At 42.7% G+C, this 17,832-nt stretch overlaps 1 protein-coding gene across 1 annotated transcript; it reads left to right on the top strand.

Moving 5' to 3' along the window:
- Nucleotides 1–3,666: 3,666 nt before the first annotated feature.
- Nucleotides 3,667–15,556, top strand: LOC110536255 (cholesterol 25-hydroxylase-like protein). The gene is made up of 2 exons (XM_021621937.2): nt 3,667–4,215; nt 11,581–15,556. The coding sequence occupies exons 1-2, from the start codon at nt 3,752–3,754 to the stop codon at nt 12,038–12,040; spliced, it is 924 nt and encodes a 307-aa protein (XP_021477612.1). The 5' UTR covers nt 3,667–3,751; the 3' UTR covers nt 12,041–15,556.
- Nucleotides 15,557–17,832: the final 2,276 nt, after the last annotated feature.

Genomic DNA, 17,832 nt, shown 5'->3' with positions numbered 1-17,832 from the left:
ATTTGATGACAGAGACAACTCCAATTTACACTTGAAGACATGGCCTACAGAAAATAAAGATTAGATAACATATTTTTCAAGCATCCTCTGTTAAGACACGTTCTGTCTCCTAGAGATGAACGTACTTTGGTGCGAAAAGTGCAAATAAATCCCAGAACAACAGCAAAGGACCATGTGAAGATGCTGGAGGAGACCGGTACAAAAGTATCTATAGCCACAGTAAAATGAGTCCTATATTGACATAACCCGAAAGGCTGCTCAGCAAGGAAGAAGCCACTGCTCCAAAACCGGCATAAAAAAGACAGACTACGGTTTGCAAATGCACATGGGGACAAAGATCATACTTTTTTTTTGTTGTCCTCTGGTCTGATGAAACAAAAATAGAACTGTTTGGCCATAATCACCATCGTTATGTTTGGAGGAAAAAGGGGGACACTTGCAAGCCGAAGAACACCATCCCAACCGTGAAGCACGGGGGTGGCATCATCATGTTGTGGGGGTGCTTTGTTGCAGGGGGGACTGGTGCACTTCCCAAAATAGATGGCATCATAAGGAACGAAAATTATGTGTATATATTGAAGCAACATCTCAAGACATCAGTCAGGAAGTTAAAGCTTGGTCGCAAATGGGTCTTCCAAATGGACAATGACCCCAAGCATACTTCCAAAGTTGTGGCAACATGGCTTAAGTTACACAAACCTGACTCAGTTACACCAGCTCTGTCAGGAGGAATGGGCCAAAATTCACCCAACTTATTGTGGGAAGCTTGTGGAAGGCTACCCGACACGTTTGACCCAAGTTAAAAAATGTAAAGGCAATACTACCAAATACTAATTGAGTGTATGTAAACTTCTGACCCACTGGGAATGTGATGAAAGAAATACAAGCTGAAATAAATCATTCTCTCTACTATTATTCTGACATTTCACATTCTTTAAATAAAGTGGTGATCCTAACTGACCTAAGACCGGGAATTTTTACTATGTTTAAATGTCAGGAAATGAAAACTGAGTTTAAATGTATTTGGCTAAGGTGTATGTAAACTTCCAACTTCAACTGTATCACCTGTGATAAACACCCTACACTCGTAGAATTGTTTTTTACTAAAAGGGTTCTTGTTGGAGGGATAATGTTCTACCAATAACTGTTTTCATCTGAATAAACTTTTTGGAAGACAACGGTTCATTGTAAGGCAAGCGGTTCTGCCTAGAACCTTTAACATCCTAACAACAGTTTTTTGGCAGAAAGGGTTATTTGATTATTCTTTGGAAGGCAAGAAAAATAATTTGGTTGGCAAGAAGGGTTCTATAGAACACTTCTGAATCTGAAAAAGCTTAATTTTGTAACTTTTTTCTTTATTTTAAAATAGAGCCTGAGCATGTGTTTGTTTACCTCTGTGTTTAAACTTTAACATCAGAAGTTAAGTAATCTGACCAGTTTAAAAATGTGAGAATGCTGTAAACTACCTATATGGGAATATTTGTGCATGTATCTGGTATTCCCTTAATAATTTTACATATACAGTACTGACATAGTTGATATCTGTGCCATCAATTCTGTCTTTCAAATTAGTATTTTCTGAGATTTTCTGAGCAGAGAGGAGAAGAATAGAAGGGAGTATGCGTGAAACAGCAGTATATTGTATGGTACAGCAAATTGGCCAGTTTTACCTAGTGTTGATATTTTAGTGTAACATTTCTAGTGTTTATTCAGGAGTTAAATGAACACTCAGTGGTGTAAAATAACCCCAGTGTTGGTGTTAATAGCCAGAGTTGAGTGTAATTTTTCTTTGTGTTGAGTAAAACACTATTGTCATAAATAGTTTAATTGTGAAGGCTAATAAGGTTGATGGAAACATTCATAGACAACACATTCATAGAAGGTTCTAGGAAGAACCCTTCAAAGATAAAAGGGTTCTTAGTAGAATCGTTCATAGAGGGTTCTAGGAAGAAGGGTTCTAGAACTGTTCATAGAGGATTCTACTAAGTAAAGGGTTCAAGGTAAGACCTTCTACGTAGCATCAAAAAGGGTTCCCCTATTTGGACAAACCGAAGAACCCTAGGGTAATAGCAACATTTTTTGTGTGCAATCAGTAGTGTGTGTGCAATCAGTAGTATTCCAGTATTCCTGCATCAGATAGTCTTGTAGAGGGGATTTCAAGCACGAGACAGTTCATAGTTTCATTTTAGTTTAGAGAGGACTGACAGAACAAAATAATTTCCAAGTGAAGAAGTAGCATTGGTTTGAATGAAACACATAGGGAACAGACTAGTCTAGACTACCCCTATTTCACAAACAAAATGTATTCTTACCTTTTGTGTACATGTCTGCTTGTGACAGATTTGTGGCAAGGTTTTTTTCTGGATTTGATACATAGCCTACTTAGTCATAACTGTGCAATTGATATGTTTAACTAATACATCAGATTTGTCAAAGCTAGAAAATGTGTATTTTGTTCTAGCAAGAGAAGGAATGGCCTCCTAAGAAACTTTCAAAGTTCTTTACATTTTCCAGATTGACTGACCTTCATGTCTTAAAGTAATGGTGGACTGTCATTTCTCTTTACTTATTTGAGCTGTTCTTGCCATAATATGGACTTGGTCTTTTACCAAATAGGACTATATTCTGTATACCACAACTACCTTGTCACAACATCACTGTTTGTCTGAAACGCATTAAGAAGGAAAGATATTCCACAAATGAACTTTTAACAAGGCACACCTGTTAATTAAAATGCCAGAAATGCCATTGAAATTCCAGGTGACTACCTCATGAAGCTGGTTGAGAGAATGCCAAGCGTGTGCAACGCTATCATCCAGGCAATGGGTGGCCACTTTGAAGAATCTCAAATATAAAATATATTTTGATTTGTTTAACACTTTTACTACATGATTCCATAATTGTTATTGCATGGTTTTGTTTTCTTCACTGTTATTCTACAATCTAGAAAATACTAAAAGTAAAGAAAAACCCTTTAATGAGTAGGTGTGTCTAAACAAATCCTCCTAATATTGTACAATCTGTGTTCATTGGCCTGGGCTATTGTTTGTTCGAATTCAAGACCAGATTGATATCACATTGTCAGTCAGAGTAGCCACTCATTTCGATCATTGGTGTGGTATTTTTTTTATCTATGTGTGGAAATCCTGAAATCGCCTCTGCTCAACTGTAGCCTATGCCACATGGCAAACATTATGGCTTTAATATAACGTTTTTTTTCTTTTCTTCTTCAACAGTAAATGTACCAAGCATCGGATTGCATCTTGGTGCAAGGATTTGATTACAGAAAATGATAGTGTGCTGGGAAGAGGGGTGGGGGGGCTATAAAAAACAAAGCCCCATGCCTATGATTTCTGAATCTGTCTCTGACCATAGAGAGACCCCAAGCAAGAGGTTTGGTTATGGGAAACAGTCTGATTGACTGTCTCATAGATTTAACTGCTGCTATGAATCAACTACCCTCCCACCAAATAACAGACAAGCCTGCCCACTAGGCACACACTGGTTTAATCAAGGTTGTTCCAACGTGATTTCAATGAAATTACGTTGAACCAACAGTTGATTTGATGTCTGTGCACAGTGGGTGTGTTCCCAACCATGAAGGAGGAGAAAATAAGTATTTGTATAACTAAATTCATAGCCTACTTTCAGTTGGATTGAAATTGCTGGAGAGGACTGCCGATATTTCAAATAGCCAACACTTGGTTAGATGCTGAGAACACTTCCCGTTGAAAATTTGATTTGATTAAATATGAAGCCTATGGCTGACATGAATTGTACTTTTGATCAACATGGGGACCCAAATGGAGATAGATTACTGCTCCAGGCGCTGTGGGATGATCTGCGAGCGCGACGGGAGTTCCTCACGTCACCTTATCTGCCCGCGTGCTTTGCGTTCTTCATCCACATTCTCCTCTGCTCACCTTTTCTAGTGTTTGAAGCGCTGGGATGTTTCTGGCCACGGATACATTTCTACAGGATCTCTAGGATAGCTGAACCGTTGGGGTTGTGTTTGCAGCGATGGGTTGATTGCTTTTGGAGGATTTTTATCAAATACCTGACAACTATTCTCCCGGCCAGCGCGCTTTACCAAAGCGTTCGGAATCCAATATTTCCAGAACTCGCGCCATCCTGGAGAGTGCTCATAGCGGAGGTTATCGCATGCCTACTTCTATTCGATGCGCTGTTCTTCATATGGCATTATTCCATGCATCGGTAAGCTTTTTGTTTTTATGAGAAACTTTGATGTGTAGTGATTCACTTCAGGTTGTGCATAATATGGCGACATATTTCATTTCATCTGAGAAAATGACACTGCTCAACTCAGCACAGCCATAGAGTACGACAGTATGAGTCATAAAACCTCCAAAACCTAGTAGTCATACAGGGAAATGGTTCCAGTCGTGTTACCACCATTAATTTTTCCCATATGAGATTTTAGAAACACTTAAAATAAGGTCTGTGTTTGGTGTAGGTTTTACCCAGGCGTGACGTTTTGTATAACTGTGTAAGTATCTCTAGGACATGGTGACTTATCAATATATAATGCCTGTATTTAACCCCCAAAAAATGAAATGCAAATTAGCGGCTAATGTGAACTACAAATGCCATGATGAGACTACTGAATCGAATAAAAGGTAAGCATCTCTGGATTAACTATCTAATGTTAGCTAAATGTAGTAATGAATAAATTGGCTACATTTATTTAAATGGACAATGCTGTGAATAATTTTGCACGCCCAATTTTTCAGTTTGATTTGTTAAAAAAGTTTGAAATATCCAATAAATGTCGTTCCACTTCATGATTGTGTCCCTCTTGTTGTTGATTCTTCACAAAAAAATACAGTTTTATATCTTTATGTTTGAAGCCTGAAATGTGGCAAAAGGTCGCAAAGTTCAAGGGGGCCGAATACTTTCGCAAGGCACTGTATCTCTAGTTTTGAGGGAGCGTGCAATTGGCATGCTGACTGCAGGAATGTCCACCAAAGCCAGCCCAGGCCCTCCACATCTGGCATTTTCAGATGGCCTGCATACTGGCCTGGCCTGCATACTCACCAGAAATGTCACCCATTGAGCATGTTTGGGATGCTCTGGATTGACGTGTACGACAGCTTGTTCCCGCACCAAAAAAGTTGAACTTCTCCTGGAGTTGCCTTGCCGTGAATGTCATGTCGACCATACTCCTGTTCTTTCTGAAGCCGCATTGTGACTGGCAGCAGCCTCTGTGATGTTGTTCACCAGCCTGTGTTGCATCACCTTGGCCAGGACCTTGCTGGCAACAGCCAGAAGGGATATCCCCCGGCTGTTGTGCAGATGGACTTGTCGCCCTTGTTCTTATTGATCATGACAATGTTTGCATCCCGCCACTGTTGAGGGACGATCTCCCGGTCCCAAACCTTAGTCATGTACTGGTGGAGCGTTCTGGTGCAGAAATAACCTCTCTTCAGTAGCTCTGCCAAGCATGCCATTGCTTGCGAAGGGTAGCAGATGTGGTGCTGTTGAGAGTAGCCCTGTGTGCATTGTGCATATTGACACCATCACAGCCTTACTGGACCCTTACTGGACAGAGTTCTCATCGAACCAGTCATGATGTTTCCTACCTCTGTAGCCAATGGAGTGAGCCATTGCCTGATAGAGCACTGAGTTAATAGATGTCCACTTCTGTTCCATGGGGTCCTCTGCACTCAGAAGAGGCTCAGTCTCCCTCAGCCTTTCAGCGAGAGAGCGACGGCAACTCGTCCCTTACTGCAGCTTTCTCAAGCCAGATACAGTGCAGATGCCTCTTACTGGACTTCTGCAGGTGTTGGGGGGGAGAGAGACCTATTTTCACCTGGTGATTATCCAGTATCACACAGTGATTTGTCCAGCATTCTGCACCTCTCATGGCACGTGTCAGCAGGATGTCATTAGTATCAGAATGTCTCACTGTGACGTAGTCAATCAGGTGCCAGTGTTTGGAGTGTGGGTGCATCCATGATGTTAGATATTTGTTCTTCTGCTGGAACAAGGTGTTAGTGACAATTCGATCATGCGCGACTCATAGAGTTAGCAGTCCCATGCCGTTCTCATTGACCTGGCCAACACCATGCCTACCCAGCACTCCATATTTTGTTGTTCTGTCCCACCCTTGCGTTGAGGCCACCCAGCAGAAAGATCTTGTCATTCATGGGGATGCTGTGAATTGCCTCATCTAGTGACTGGTAGAAGCAGTCCTTTCTCTAATTTTTAGATGGTAGCGTTGGTGCGTATCCACTGAGAGGAGTAGCATAACGCATCTTGGCTGGGAGGATACGGAGAGACATGAGTCTTTCACTTATGCCGACAGATGTTTCGGTGAGGCTGGGTAGAAGGCTGTTCTCATTTGCCAGTCCCACACCGTGCTGATGTTGTCCACCTGGAGGGTAACCTTTCCAGAAGAAGGTTTCACCTTCTCCCTCCTCTTTCAAGGACCCTTCATCCAGGAACCTGGTCTCACTCAGGGAAGCAATGTCAATGTTGTAGCGCCTTAGTTCTGCAGCAATCAAAGCTGTTCTTCGATGGGGTCTATCGCTATTATTGTCAGTGTCCAAAAGAGTTCTGATGTTCCATGTCGCCAGTCTCAGGGGAATTATTTTCTTTAGCATTTTTCGACCGCTAAGTGGAACTCCCGATAGGTGCAGTAGCCTATCCAGGATGGCGTGAGTGGAACTCCCGATAGGTGTGGTAGCCTATCCAGGATGGCGTGAGTGGAACTTCCGATAGGTGCGGTAGCCTATCCAGGATGGCGTGAGTGGAACTCCCGATAGGTGCAGTAGCCTATCCAGGATGGCGTGAGTGGAACTCCTGATAGGTGCAGTAGCCTATCCAGGATGGCGTGAGTGGAACTCCCGATAGGTGCAGTAGCCTATCCAGGATGGTGTGAGTGGAACTCCCGATAGGTGCGGTAGCCTATCCAGGATGGCGTGAGTGGAACTCCCGATAGGTGCAGTAGCCTATCCAGGATGGCGTGAGTGGAACTCCCGATAGGTGCAGTAGCCTATCCAGGATGGCGTGAGTGGAACTCCCGATAGGTGCGGTAGCCTATCCAGGATGGCGTGAGTGGAACTCCCGATAGGTGCGGTAGCCTATCCAGGATATCGTGAGTGGAACTCCCGATAGGTGCGGTAGCCTATCCAGGATGGCGTGAGTGGAACTCCCGATAGGTGCGGTAGTCTATCCAGGATGGCGTGAGTGGAACTCCCGATAGGTGCGGTAGTCTATCCAGGATGGCGTGAGTGGAACTCCCGATAGGTGCGGTAGTCTATCCAGGATGGCGTGAATGGAACTCCCGATAGGCGCGGTAGTCTATCCAGGATGGCGTGAGTGGGACATTTTTAGGCTACCTTTTCTAAGCCTCTCCCCAGCTGGGGTGAGCCGTGTGGCTCCTTAATAGGGCTAATCAGTCACACAGTAGTCTGATGTGAGCAGATTCCACTCAAGTGCCAGCTGCTGGCGACCATAGTAGCCCTGTGCCGCTGGCGTGCAGGGGTATGATTAAGGGCTCCCGGTGCATTCACTCCTGCCCCCATCACCAGACACCCCAATGCCCCCAGACTTTAGTCCGGTTTCTGGTTGATGGCTTCACCAAGGTCAGAAGTCGATACCTGTGCAAAGGAAGTTATTTAAAGTGCCGCTGAGGGTGCGCAATCCCCAACAGCACTACTTCACTGTAGGAAGGTGAAATTCCAGTGGCAAGAGGGAAACCCAGGACGACCAGTATCTTCCACAGCTGCAGGAGGCTGCCGGACCTCCAGTCTGTCGGCGTCCGCATGCCGCCAGCACGCTGCTTTTCTCTCAGGGTGTGATCCCCTAGCCTTTGTTGTACCAGATTAACCCACAAGGCAGTGGGACAGTGGTTGATGGCTGCCAGGATGTGTCCACACAGAGGTGGGCCTGTACAGACGCATCTCTGGGGCTCACTGCTGCTCCCAGGTCCCCTGCCGGTTAGCCTGGAGTTTCAAGACAACCAGTTAACGTGTGCCACCATGAGGAGGCCCGACAGGAGTGTTGGTCATGGAGAGGCTTTGTACCGGCAAGGGGGGACTTGTGCATGAAGATGCTGCACAATTCACCACAAGGGCTTGCCGGCGGCAGCGAGCTGTAAGCGAAAGTATGCAAACGTGTTAAGCGGGCATGCCACTAAACTCTACCTAGGCACGACTGCACTAGACGTGTCACGTGCACCCTGCGGTTGCCTGTCGCGAGCGCGCACACACACACAATAATACTATTATGTGAAATATTATTACACACATATACAGCACCAGTCAAAAGTTTGGACACACCTACTCACACCTACTCTTGTTTTTAATTATTTTTTATTTTCTATATTGTAGAATAATAGTGAAGACATCAAAACTATGAAATAACACATATGGAATCATGTAGTAACCAAAAAAGTGTTATATGTTTTATATTTGAGATTCTTCAAAGTAGCCAACCTTTGCCTGGATGACAGCTTTGCACACTCTTGGCATTCTCTCAACCAGCTTCATGAAGTAGTCATCTGGAATGCATTTCAATTAACAGGTGTGCCTTAAGTTAATTTGTGGAATTACTTTTCTTCTTAATGCATTTGAGCCAATCAGTTGTGTTGTGACAAGGTAGGGGTGGTGTTCAGAAGATAGCCCTATTTGGTAAAAGACCAACTTCCAACATAATTATGTCATAGTTTTGATGTCTTCACTGTTATTATACAATGTAAAGAATAGTAAAAATAAAGAAACACTTGAATGAGTAGGTGTGTCCAAACTTTTGACTGGTACTGTATAATAAATAATGTTCTAACAAAATGTCCATATCAACAATAAAAATGATTGAAAATGCAGTTCAAAATGTCAGTGTCTCAAATGAAATTCTAGCTAGATAAATAAAATGTTTCAGTTATGTACCCTACATGTATTTTCATTCAACAGTAGCCTATTCCACAAATTGCAAGGAAAATGTGTTTTGGCCGCCCTTTCCTTGTAAATTAAGTCTATTCATCTGTCTTTTAGGTTGAACCTCTCAGTGACAGCGTTGTACGGCCAAGGATAACAAAATGATCAAACCTGGCTTTTGTCCAAAGTGTTGTAAAACATTCCTCTGATCTCTGATCGGCTGTCTTATATACAATTATGTAGACACGCCCAAATGTGCAGAGCTTACTGCAGACTTACCCACAAATGTTTAGGCAATACGCATGCACAACATATGAAATAGTCTCAATGCAACAAATGAAGCTAGGCAAAGCAGTGATTATTTTGGGTACTCTGTCCTTCCCATGGAAATAATAATGTTGCTAAAGGAGATGGCTGCCGTTTTACGATCTCGTAGCCAATTGTGCTATTGTGTATGTTTTTTTGCATTATTTGTAAAATATTTTGAACATAATGTTTCTGCCACCATGTCTTATGACCGAAAAGAGCTTCTTGATATCAGGGCAGCGATTACTCACCCCGTACTGGAGGAATTCTTCTTCAACGAGTCGGACGGGGAGGATTTACTTCGGACGCCCAACAGGGCCCTCATCCCCGTCATTCGCAGGAGGAAAAGACGGAGATATCGTGGACGACTGTCCGAGTGCCTTGTAAGGATCCATCGCCGAGAGGGTAATCTACCTTTACCATCAGTCCTATTAGCCAACGTACAATCAATCGATAATAAAATAGACGAACTACGAGCACGTATATCCTATCAACGGGACATTAGTTTTTCGTCAGGATAGAACAGCATCCTATGTATATTTGTAAACAACAGCTGGTGCATGATCTAAGGAAGTCTCAAGGTTTTGCTCGCCTGAGGTGGAGTATCTCATGATAAGCTGTTGACCACACTATTTACCAAGAAAGTTTACATCTATTTTTTGTAGCTGTCTATATACCACCGCAGACGAATGCTGGCACTAAAACCCACTCAATGAGCTGTATACGGCCATAAGCAAACAGGAAAACGCTCATCCAGAAGCAGTGCTCCTAGTAGCCGGGGACTTTAATGCAGGGAATACGTTCTACCTAATCTCTACCAGCATGTTAAATGTGCAACCAGAGGGAAAAAGACTCTAGACCACATGTACTCCACACACAGAGATGCGTACAAAACTCTCCGTCACCCAACATTTGGCAAATCTGACTATAATTCTATCCTCCAGATTCCTGCTTACAAGCAAATACTAAAGCAGGAAGCAACAGTGACTCGTCAGATGAAGCAGATGCTAAGCTACAGAGCTGTTTTACTAACACAGACTGGAATATGTTCCGGGATTCCTCCGATGGCATTGAGGAATATACAGTCACTGGCTTCATCAATAAGTGCATCGATGAAGTCGTCCCCACAGTGACCGTACGTACATAGCCTAACCAGAAGCAATGGATTACAGGCAACATCCGTACTAAGCTAAAGGGTGCCGCTTTCTAGGAGCAGGACTCTAACCCGGAAGCTTATAAGAAATCCCGCTATACCCTCCGACGAACCATCAAACAGGCAAAGCGTCAATACAGGACTAAGATTGAACCTTACTACACCGGCTCTGACGCTCGTCGGCTGTGGCAGGGCTTGCAAACTATTACAGACTACAAAGAGAAGCACAGCCGCCTGCTGCCCAGTGACACAAACCAACCACACGAGCTAAATTACTTCTATGCTTGCTTCAAGGCAAGTAACACTGAAACATGCATGAGAGCACAAGCTATTCCGGATGACTGTGTGATCACGCCCTCCGTAGCCGATGTGTGTAAGACATTTAAACAGGTCAATGTTCACAAGGCCGCAGGGCCAGACGGATTACCAGGGCGTGTACTCCAAGCATGCACTGACCAACTGTTAAGTGGCTTCACTGACATTTTCAACAAGTCCCTGACTGAGTCTGTAATACCAACATGTTTCAAGCAGAACACCATAGTTCCTGTGCCCAAAAACACTAAGGTAACCTGCCTAAATGACTACCGACCCGTAGCCATGAAGTGCTTTGAAAGGCTGGTCATGGTTCACATCAATACCATTATCCCAGAAACCCTAGACCCATTCCAATTTGCATACCGACCAAACAGATCCACAGATGATGCAATCTCTTTGTGAGAATGCTATTCATTGACTACAGCTCAGCATTCAACACCATAGTGCCCTCAAAGCTCATCACTAAGCTAAGGACCCTGGGACTAAACACCTCCCTCTGCAACTGGATCCCGGACTTCCTGATGGACCGCCCCAGGTGTTTTTATTTGTATTTTTATAACATTTTTTATTTAACCAGGTAGGTCAGATGAGAACAAGTTCTCATTTACAACTGCGACCTGGCCAAGATAAAGCAAAACAGTGCGACAAAAACAACAATACAACACATCTGCCACGCTGATCCTCAACACGGGAGCCCCTCAGGGGTGCATGCTCAGTTCTCTCCTGTACTCCCTCACTCATGTGTATGTGTCCAATAAAATGTGATTTGATTTGAGGTGTCACTGGTTCAATCACTAAAGGCTACTCCTCTTAATTCACCACACACCTATGTTTTTGATCATTTAGTTGTAACCCAGACAACAAAGTTATAGTGCATACACATCAAAGTTCTGTCTGTATGGTCCCCAGGGTTCCTTGGCTGTATCGGATGGTCCACCAGGCTCACCACCAGAACCGGATTACCTTTGCCCTGACTGCCCAGGATGCCAGCCCGGCTGAGCTCCTCTCCCTGCAGGTCCTGGCCCTGACCAGTGCCTGGGTGGTGGGCTGCCACCCTTTGAGCGAGGCCCTGTTCCACCTGCTCAACACCTGGCTGGCCGTAGAGGACCACTGTGGTTATGACCTGCCCTGGGCCCTCCATAGACTGCTGCCCTGCTTCGGAGGGGCCCCCTTCCACCAGGCACACCACCACGTCTACAGGGGGAACTACGCCCCCTACTTCAGGCACTGGGACTGGCTTTGTGGGACCTACCTGAGGGTAAGGGAGGAGGCTGGGAGGAAACATGGAGGGAGGACAATGAGGAGGAGGAGGAGGAGGAAAAGCCTGGGGTCTGACTGTGTATGTATGTGCGCGTACAACAAAGCTTAAATCACACCAGGAGACCACATTTGAGGTGTGAGGAAGAAAATACAACTTTTTATTTTGCAGGTTTTAGTTCCCCTTTTAATTTCAATTGAGCACATCAAGAGACTGGTTTTTGGCTGGCAGTGTTTCTGTACTGCATGTGCAATAGCAGAGTTTGCTAATCAAAATACCTCTTGATTTGATACAATTCATTCTACCAGGTAAGCCTACTTTGCAGTTAACATTTAATTTGGAAAGTTTACTGGAAGGCCTTTAGAAATGACTGTTTCTGCAATGTTAACTGACTTTCCTAGTTAAAGTTTAAATGTAAAAAAATATATATATCAAACAAATTTACTGGCTGCACAAAGTGGTAGACACAGGCATTCCCATGCCATTGCATCTTCAGAAAGTTGCAATAAATACAAATCACAGATGCATTATTTAATATTCTTTACATGTCGGCTTTGGATTGAACCAATCTGTGCTTGCTTTTTCCTCTATGGCACTTCAATTTTTTTTTATTTTTTACATTTAACATTTATTTAACTAGGCAAATCTGTTAAGAACAAATTCTTATTTACAATGACGGCCAAACCCGGACGACGCTGGGCCAATCGTGTGCTTCCCTATGGGACTCCCAATCCCGGCCAGTTGTGATACAGCCTGGATACAACTTGGTAAAACAGCCACACAGTGAAGCCTCAACTAGCTCTCACAGTCTCATGTCAGAATTAGACGTTCTTCCATGTTTCTCAAACAAAACTTTTTGAAGTTGTCGCAAATTTCAAAGTGTTTAAGGTTAAGTGTATGCATTAACTCCGACATCTTAAGGTTAGGCATTAACTCTGAGTCGTTAAGGTTTGGGATAGGCTTAAAACAAAAATCTCAAACAACTTTCTGTTGCTGGATTGGAAATTGCATCCTTCAGAACCAGAGGCTTGTCGTGGAAATAAGTCACTCTGGGTTCATTCTGTTGTTATCTGCACGTGGGTGATGTCTTCACCCCTCCCTGGCTTAGTTTCCCAGATGCAAGGATGATTTAGAGACAATGAGGAATTGTTCTAAACTCCTCCTGGTTACACCAACCACATTTTCTATGCAATGCAGTCTTTAACTCATACGACCATACGCCCAGATTAGCTGCAGGGAATTAGAGTGGAGACCAAAAAAACACAAACAGGACAGAAATATCCTATTTGTTAAGTATTAATGTCTAACTATTAATATCAAACAAATCAGGTAAACATGTAATTGTTCTATCACAGGCTTCAGAGACAATAAGAATAATGCATTTTATTTGGAAGATGCCTTTCAGATGCCTTTCAGGACACCACAAAAAATCTAGTGCTATACATAAAATCAATTCCATTCATGAATTCAAATTAATTTGAAGTATGCTTGATTATTTACAGTTTATCAACTTCAAAATAATGGACGGGTTCTGGCATGTGTCACTTCACACTGATACCATGTGCAGGAAACAGTAGCTTACCACTGTGTTGGCTAGGCTACACTGTGTAGGCTACTCAGCATTAGCTAGCTAGTTAGCCAAACAAAGCTCACTGTTAATCTTGTTCAAGAGACCTTGTATAAAAGAGGATGTTGGCACATTTGCCAAGTTATTTGATATCAGTGATTTTGCCATGAAGGGCCTCCAATCCCCCTCTATATCAGTCACTGATTGCATTGATCTAATCAAGGGCCTTAAAGATAGTTTCAGTACATTCAGAGACAATGATCAGCACTACAACACTGATACTTATAGAAATCATGAAACACGCTTCTCTACTTCGACTCGCACTCTACCTCCCTCTGCTGAGACATAACCATCAGTCCAGTGAAATAAAAAAGTTATTTCAACTTATGCTCTGATGCGCTTCGCAAGTTGTAGGCTACAAAAACTGACCTATTACCAGTGTCATCATACAGCCTAGCTTGAGACTCCAGTTTTGAAATATACAGGACTCTAATTGGACTCTAATTGGACCTCTCTTATTAAATTAGGCAAATTAATGAAACAATACTTATTTCCAGTCAATAGCCTATAATTTTTAGGAATGTAGTTTAATTGGAAATCGAACTTAGCTCTGTGCTTCTCCACCCATGCACTATAGTTAGGCCCTATAGGCTATTGAAACATTTCATTGATATCACACATTGTAGGAACACTTGATCTCCTGCACCCAGCAGAGAATTGCACTAGGCTTGTATTTTTACTCAAAGTGATCTCGGCTAAGAAAAGGTTGGTGACCACTGTTCTTGTCTATATTGGCTATGGCTGCCTATTGTGATTATTACAGTTATATCTGGGCTTTATGTTCTAGTCTCATAGTCTATTAATTAAGCTTTAGGCCTCTGGTTTATTATGTGTAGGTCTATGTGAGTCGCATGTTAAATGCAAGAGTCATGCATTTACGTAGGCCTACAAAACTAATTGGTCATTTAATGCAAAATCACATGGTTAAATGGTTTGTTGTGTGTGATTAATTACAGTAGGGTATAAGGTAGGCTATGCTTTAATGATAATTTAATAATTTGAGTGCCTAAATTTAGTCCCATTGTCACGCTCGTTATAATGATGATGGTCGGACCAAGGCGCAGCGTGAGTATAGTTCCACATCTTTTAGTGAATAAGTGAAACTGAAAATAAAATAACAAAACTTACAAAGACCCGTGACTACGTAGTGCTCAAACACACTAAACATAAACAATATCCCATAACCCACAGGTGGAAAAAATGCTACTTAAGTATGATCCCCAATTAGAGACAACGATAACCAGCTGCCTCTAATTGGGAATCATACAAATCACCAACATAGAAAATCAAACCTAGAACCCCACATAGAAAATATAAACTAGAACAAAAAAAAACCTAGTCACGCCCTGACCTACTCTACCATAGAAAATACAGGTTTTCTATGGTCAGGATGTGACACCCATCTAAATTTTTGATGGCCCTGCCATCAACGGATTTCTGCCTACACCACTTGTGTGTGCGTGTGGACATAACAATGGTATCCATGAGTTCATCTGACTCTGGGGAAGTAGATAAAGGGCTTCATTGCCAAAATATCCCTTTAAGTTTAGGGGTTAGGTTAAGGTTCAGTTTAGGAGTGAAGGTTAGAGGTTAGGTTAGGTTTAGGAAAAACTGTTTTTGATTGGAAATACATTTTATAAAGTGTTTGTTTTGTAAATTCCAGGTGCTTATGTGTTGATTCATATGGGACTTAGGTATGGCAGAGATCTCAATATGTGATGAGCATAGATGTAGAGAGACAGTGCTGGTCCTTTGGCTAAATTGGCATGTTTGTAATAGACTGTTAATAGCTTGTTATAATTACTCTACTCTTATAGTCAGGCTATTTATTCTACTGTCACTACTAGCCCAGCTAGCGCATATCGTTCTGATAACCATACGTTTCTTAGAGCTTCGTAAGAGCGTTTTTTTCCTCTGATTATTTTCACGTGTGAAAGTAAGGCGCTATGGTCCCGTGCAAAATATATAGTGTGGGTACACTGTACATGAGCCTATCAAAATAATTAAAACAAAATGTCAAGAAAACTGTAGGCAATTACACCACCTTTTATCATTACTGCATGTTAGAGGCATGAAATATGAGCAAATGGACTTGAAAACTGCTGTTGTAGAAACAAGTGCTCTTGTAGTCGAGAACTGTTAAGCATTCACCCAGGGTTTATTCACCGATTGAAACGCAGACCTTTTCTGGATGCAGCCAGCATTGGACTCTTAGACATAAATACATTTTAGCATATATAGGCAAGGAACATCTGGTTCAGTTCAGCACACTCCTCTCTACTGAGGTTTCTTGGCAAGCTTATGTAACGGATGTGAAACGGCTAGCTTAGTTAGCGGTGGTGCGCGCTAAATAGCGTTTCAATTGGTGACTTGCTCACTTGGTCACTTGCTCTGCAAGGGCCGCGGCTTTTGTGGCGCGATGGGTAACGATGCTTCGAGGGTGACTGGTTCGCGCCCAGGTCGGGGCGAGGGGACGGACGTAAAGTCTATACTGTTACACGTATCTATTATATAAGACATACTGTACATAGTGGCATCCAAGTGATACAACCCCACTTCAATATATAACATGTAGAGATACTAGGGTGCAAAGGAGCAAGATAAATCAATAAAGTATGGGGATGAGGTAGTTGGATGGGCTATTTACAGATGGGCTATGTACAGGTGCAGCAATCTGTGAGCTGCTCTGACAGCTGGTGCGTAAAGATAGTGAGGGATATATGAGTCTCCAGCTTCAGTGATTTTTGCAGTTCGTTCCGGTCATTGGCAGCAGAGGACTGGATGGAAAGGCGGCCAAAGTAGGAATTGGCTATGGGGGTGACCAGTGAAATATACCTTCTGGAGCGTGTGCTACTGATGGGTGCTGCTATGGTGACCAGTGAGCTGAGATAAGGTGGGGCTTTACCTAGCATAGACTTATAGATGACCTGGAGCCAGTGGGGTTGGTGACGAATATGAAGCAAGGGCCAGCCAAAGAGAGCATGCAGGTCGCAGTGGTGGGTAGTATATGGGGCTTTGGCGACAAAACGGATGGCACTGTGATAGGCTGCATCTAGTTTGTTGAGTAGAGTGTTGGATTCTATTTTGTTAATGACATCGCCGAAATCGAGGATCGGTAGGATGGTCAGTTTTACGAGGGTATGTTTGGCAGCATGAGTGAAGGATGCTTTGTTGCGAAATAGGAAGCCGATTCTAGATTTAATTTTGGATTGGAGATGCTTAATGTGAGTGGAGGGAGAGTTTACAGTCTAACCAGACACCTAGGTATTTGTAGTTTTCCACATATTCTAAGTCAAAACCGTCCAGGGTAGTGATGTTGGACGGGCAGGCACGATAACGAAGAGGTAACGTTAGGTGAGAATCCTGACCACGGAGATAGGGGTGAGAAAGTGATGACGCGTACTTCATGAGCTATGACTGAAAAACTACTGGCATTTGGAAAGTTTGAGGTGAGGGAGAAAGTGTGGTGGAACAAGTATTAGCATTAAGTATTTTGCTAGCTGGATTGAATTCTCTGCTATCCAGAGAAATGTTGAGCAGCATTATCAGATCAAATAATTGAGTGTATGGTGTGAAAATTAGCTTGCTAATAAAATTAGACAGCTAACGTCAGCTAGCTAAAGTTACAACATCAGATGAGCTAACATTAGTAACCTAACCAATTCGCTATAGTATTAACTGGTATACGACTCCTTGCCGTTCCTCAAATTATAACCTGTTAGATTGCCAGGGTCCAGTAAGCAACTATGTGAAATGTTAACTAGCTAACACACTAACCACTGTGCTAACTAATGTTTTCCCTGTACAGTATGTGGTTAATTTTCAGAGTGAGAGAATTAGGTGAAAATGAGGCATTGCTTGTTAAGCAAGTGGATTCAGGGATCAAGTGTAGTTGGAGATGGGCTTAAACTGGATGCCACTATAGAGGTGAAAGGAACACCACACACTTTCCCTCTTTCTCACTTTTGCTGATGTCCACAGACAGAAAGTGTACAATGTAATAATGTGCAGTGTAGCCCAAATATATTGTTTTTGTATATATTTTTTACTCAGTGAACGTTATTTTTGCCAATATAGCCTTTAGCACTTGATCAATATCTACTATAGTGGCCACTATAATAGAGCAAAAATATAATCCCTGTTTGTTTCATTCTATTTCTACTTTAAGATGTTTTTTCCCAAGTGCAATATTTGTGTGTGGTCACAAACGTTCTATTATAAATGCTGGCATGGCTATCTGCAATATTTGTGTATAGTTTTTTTCTGAAGAAAAGTT

This window comes from Oncorhynchus mykiss, chromosome 11 (genome assembly GCF_013265735.2).
Source record: "Oncorhynchus mykiss isolate Arlee chromosome 11, USDA_OmykA_1.1, whole genome shotgun sequence".
Taxonomy (NCBI): domain Eukaryota; kingdom Metazoa; phylum Chordata; class Actinopteri; order Salmoniformes; family Salmonidae; genus Oncorhynchus; species Oncorhynchus mykiss.
This window is presented reverse-complemented; position numbering and strand designations above follow the sequence as displayed.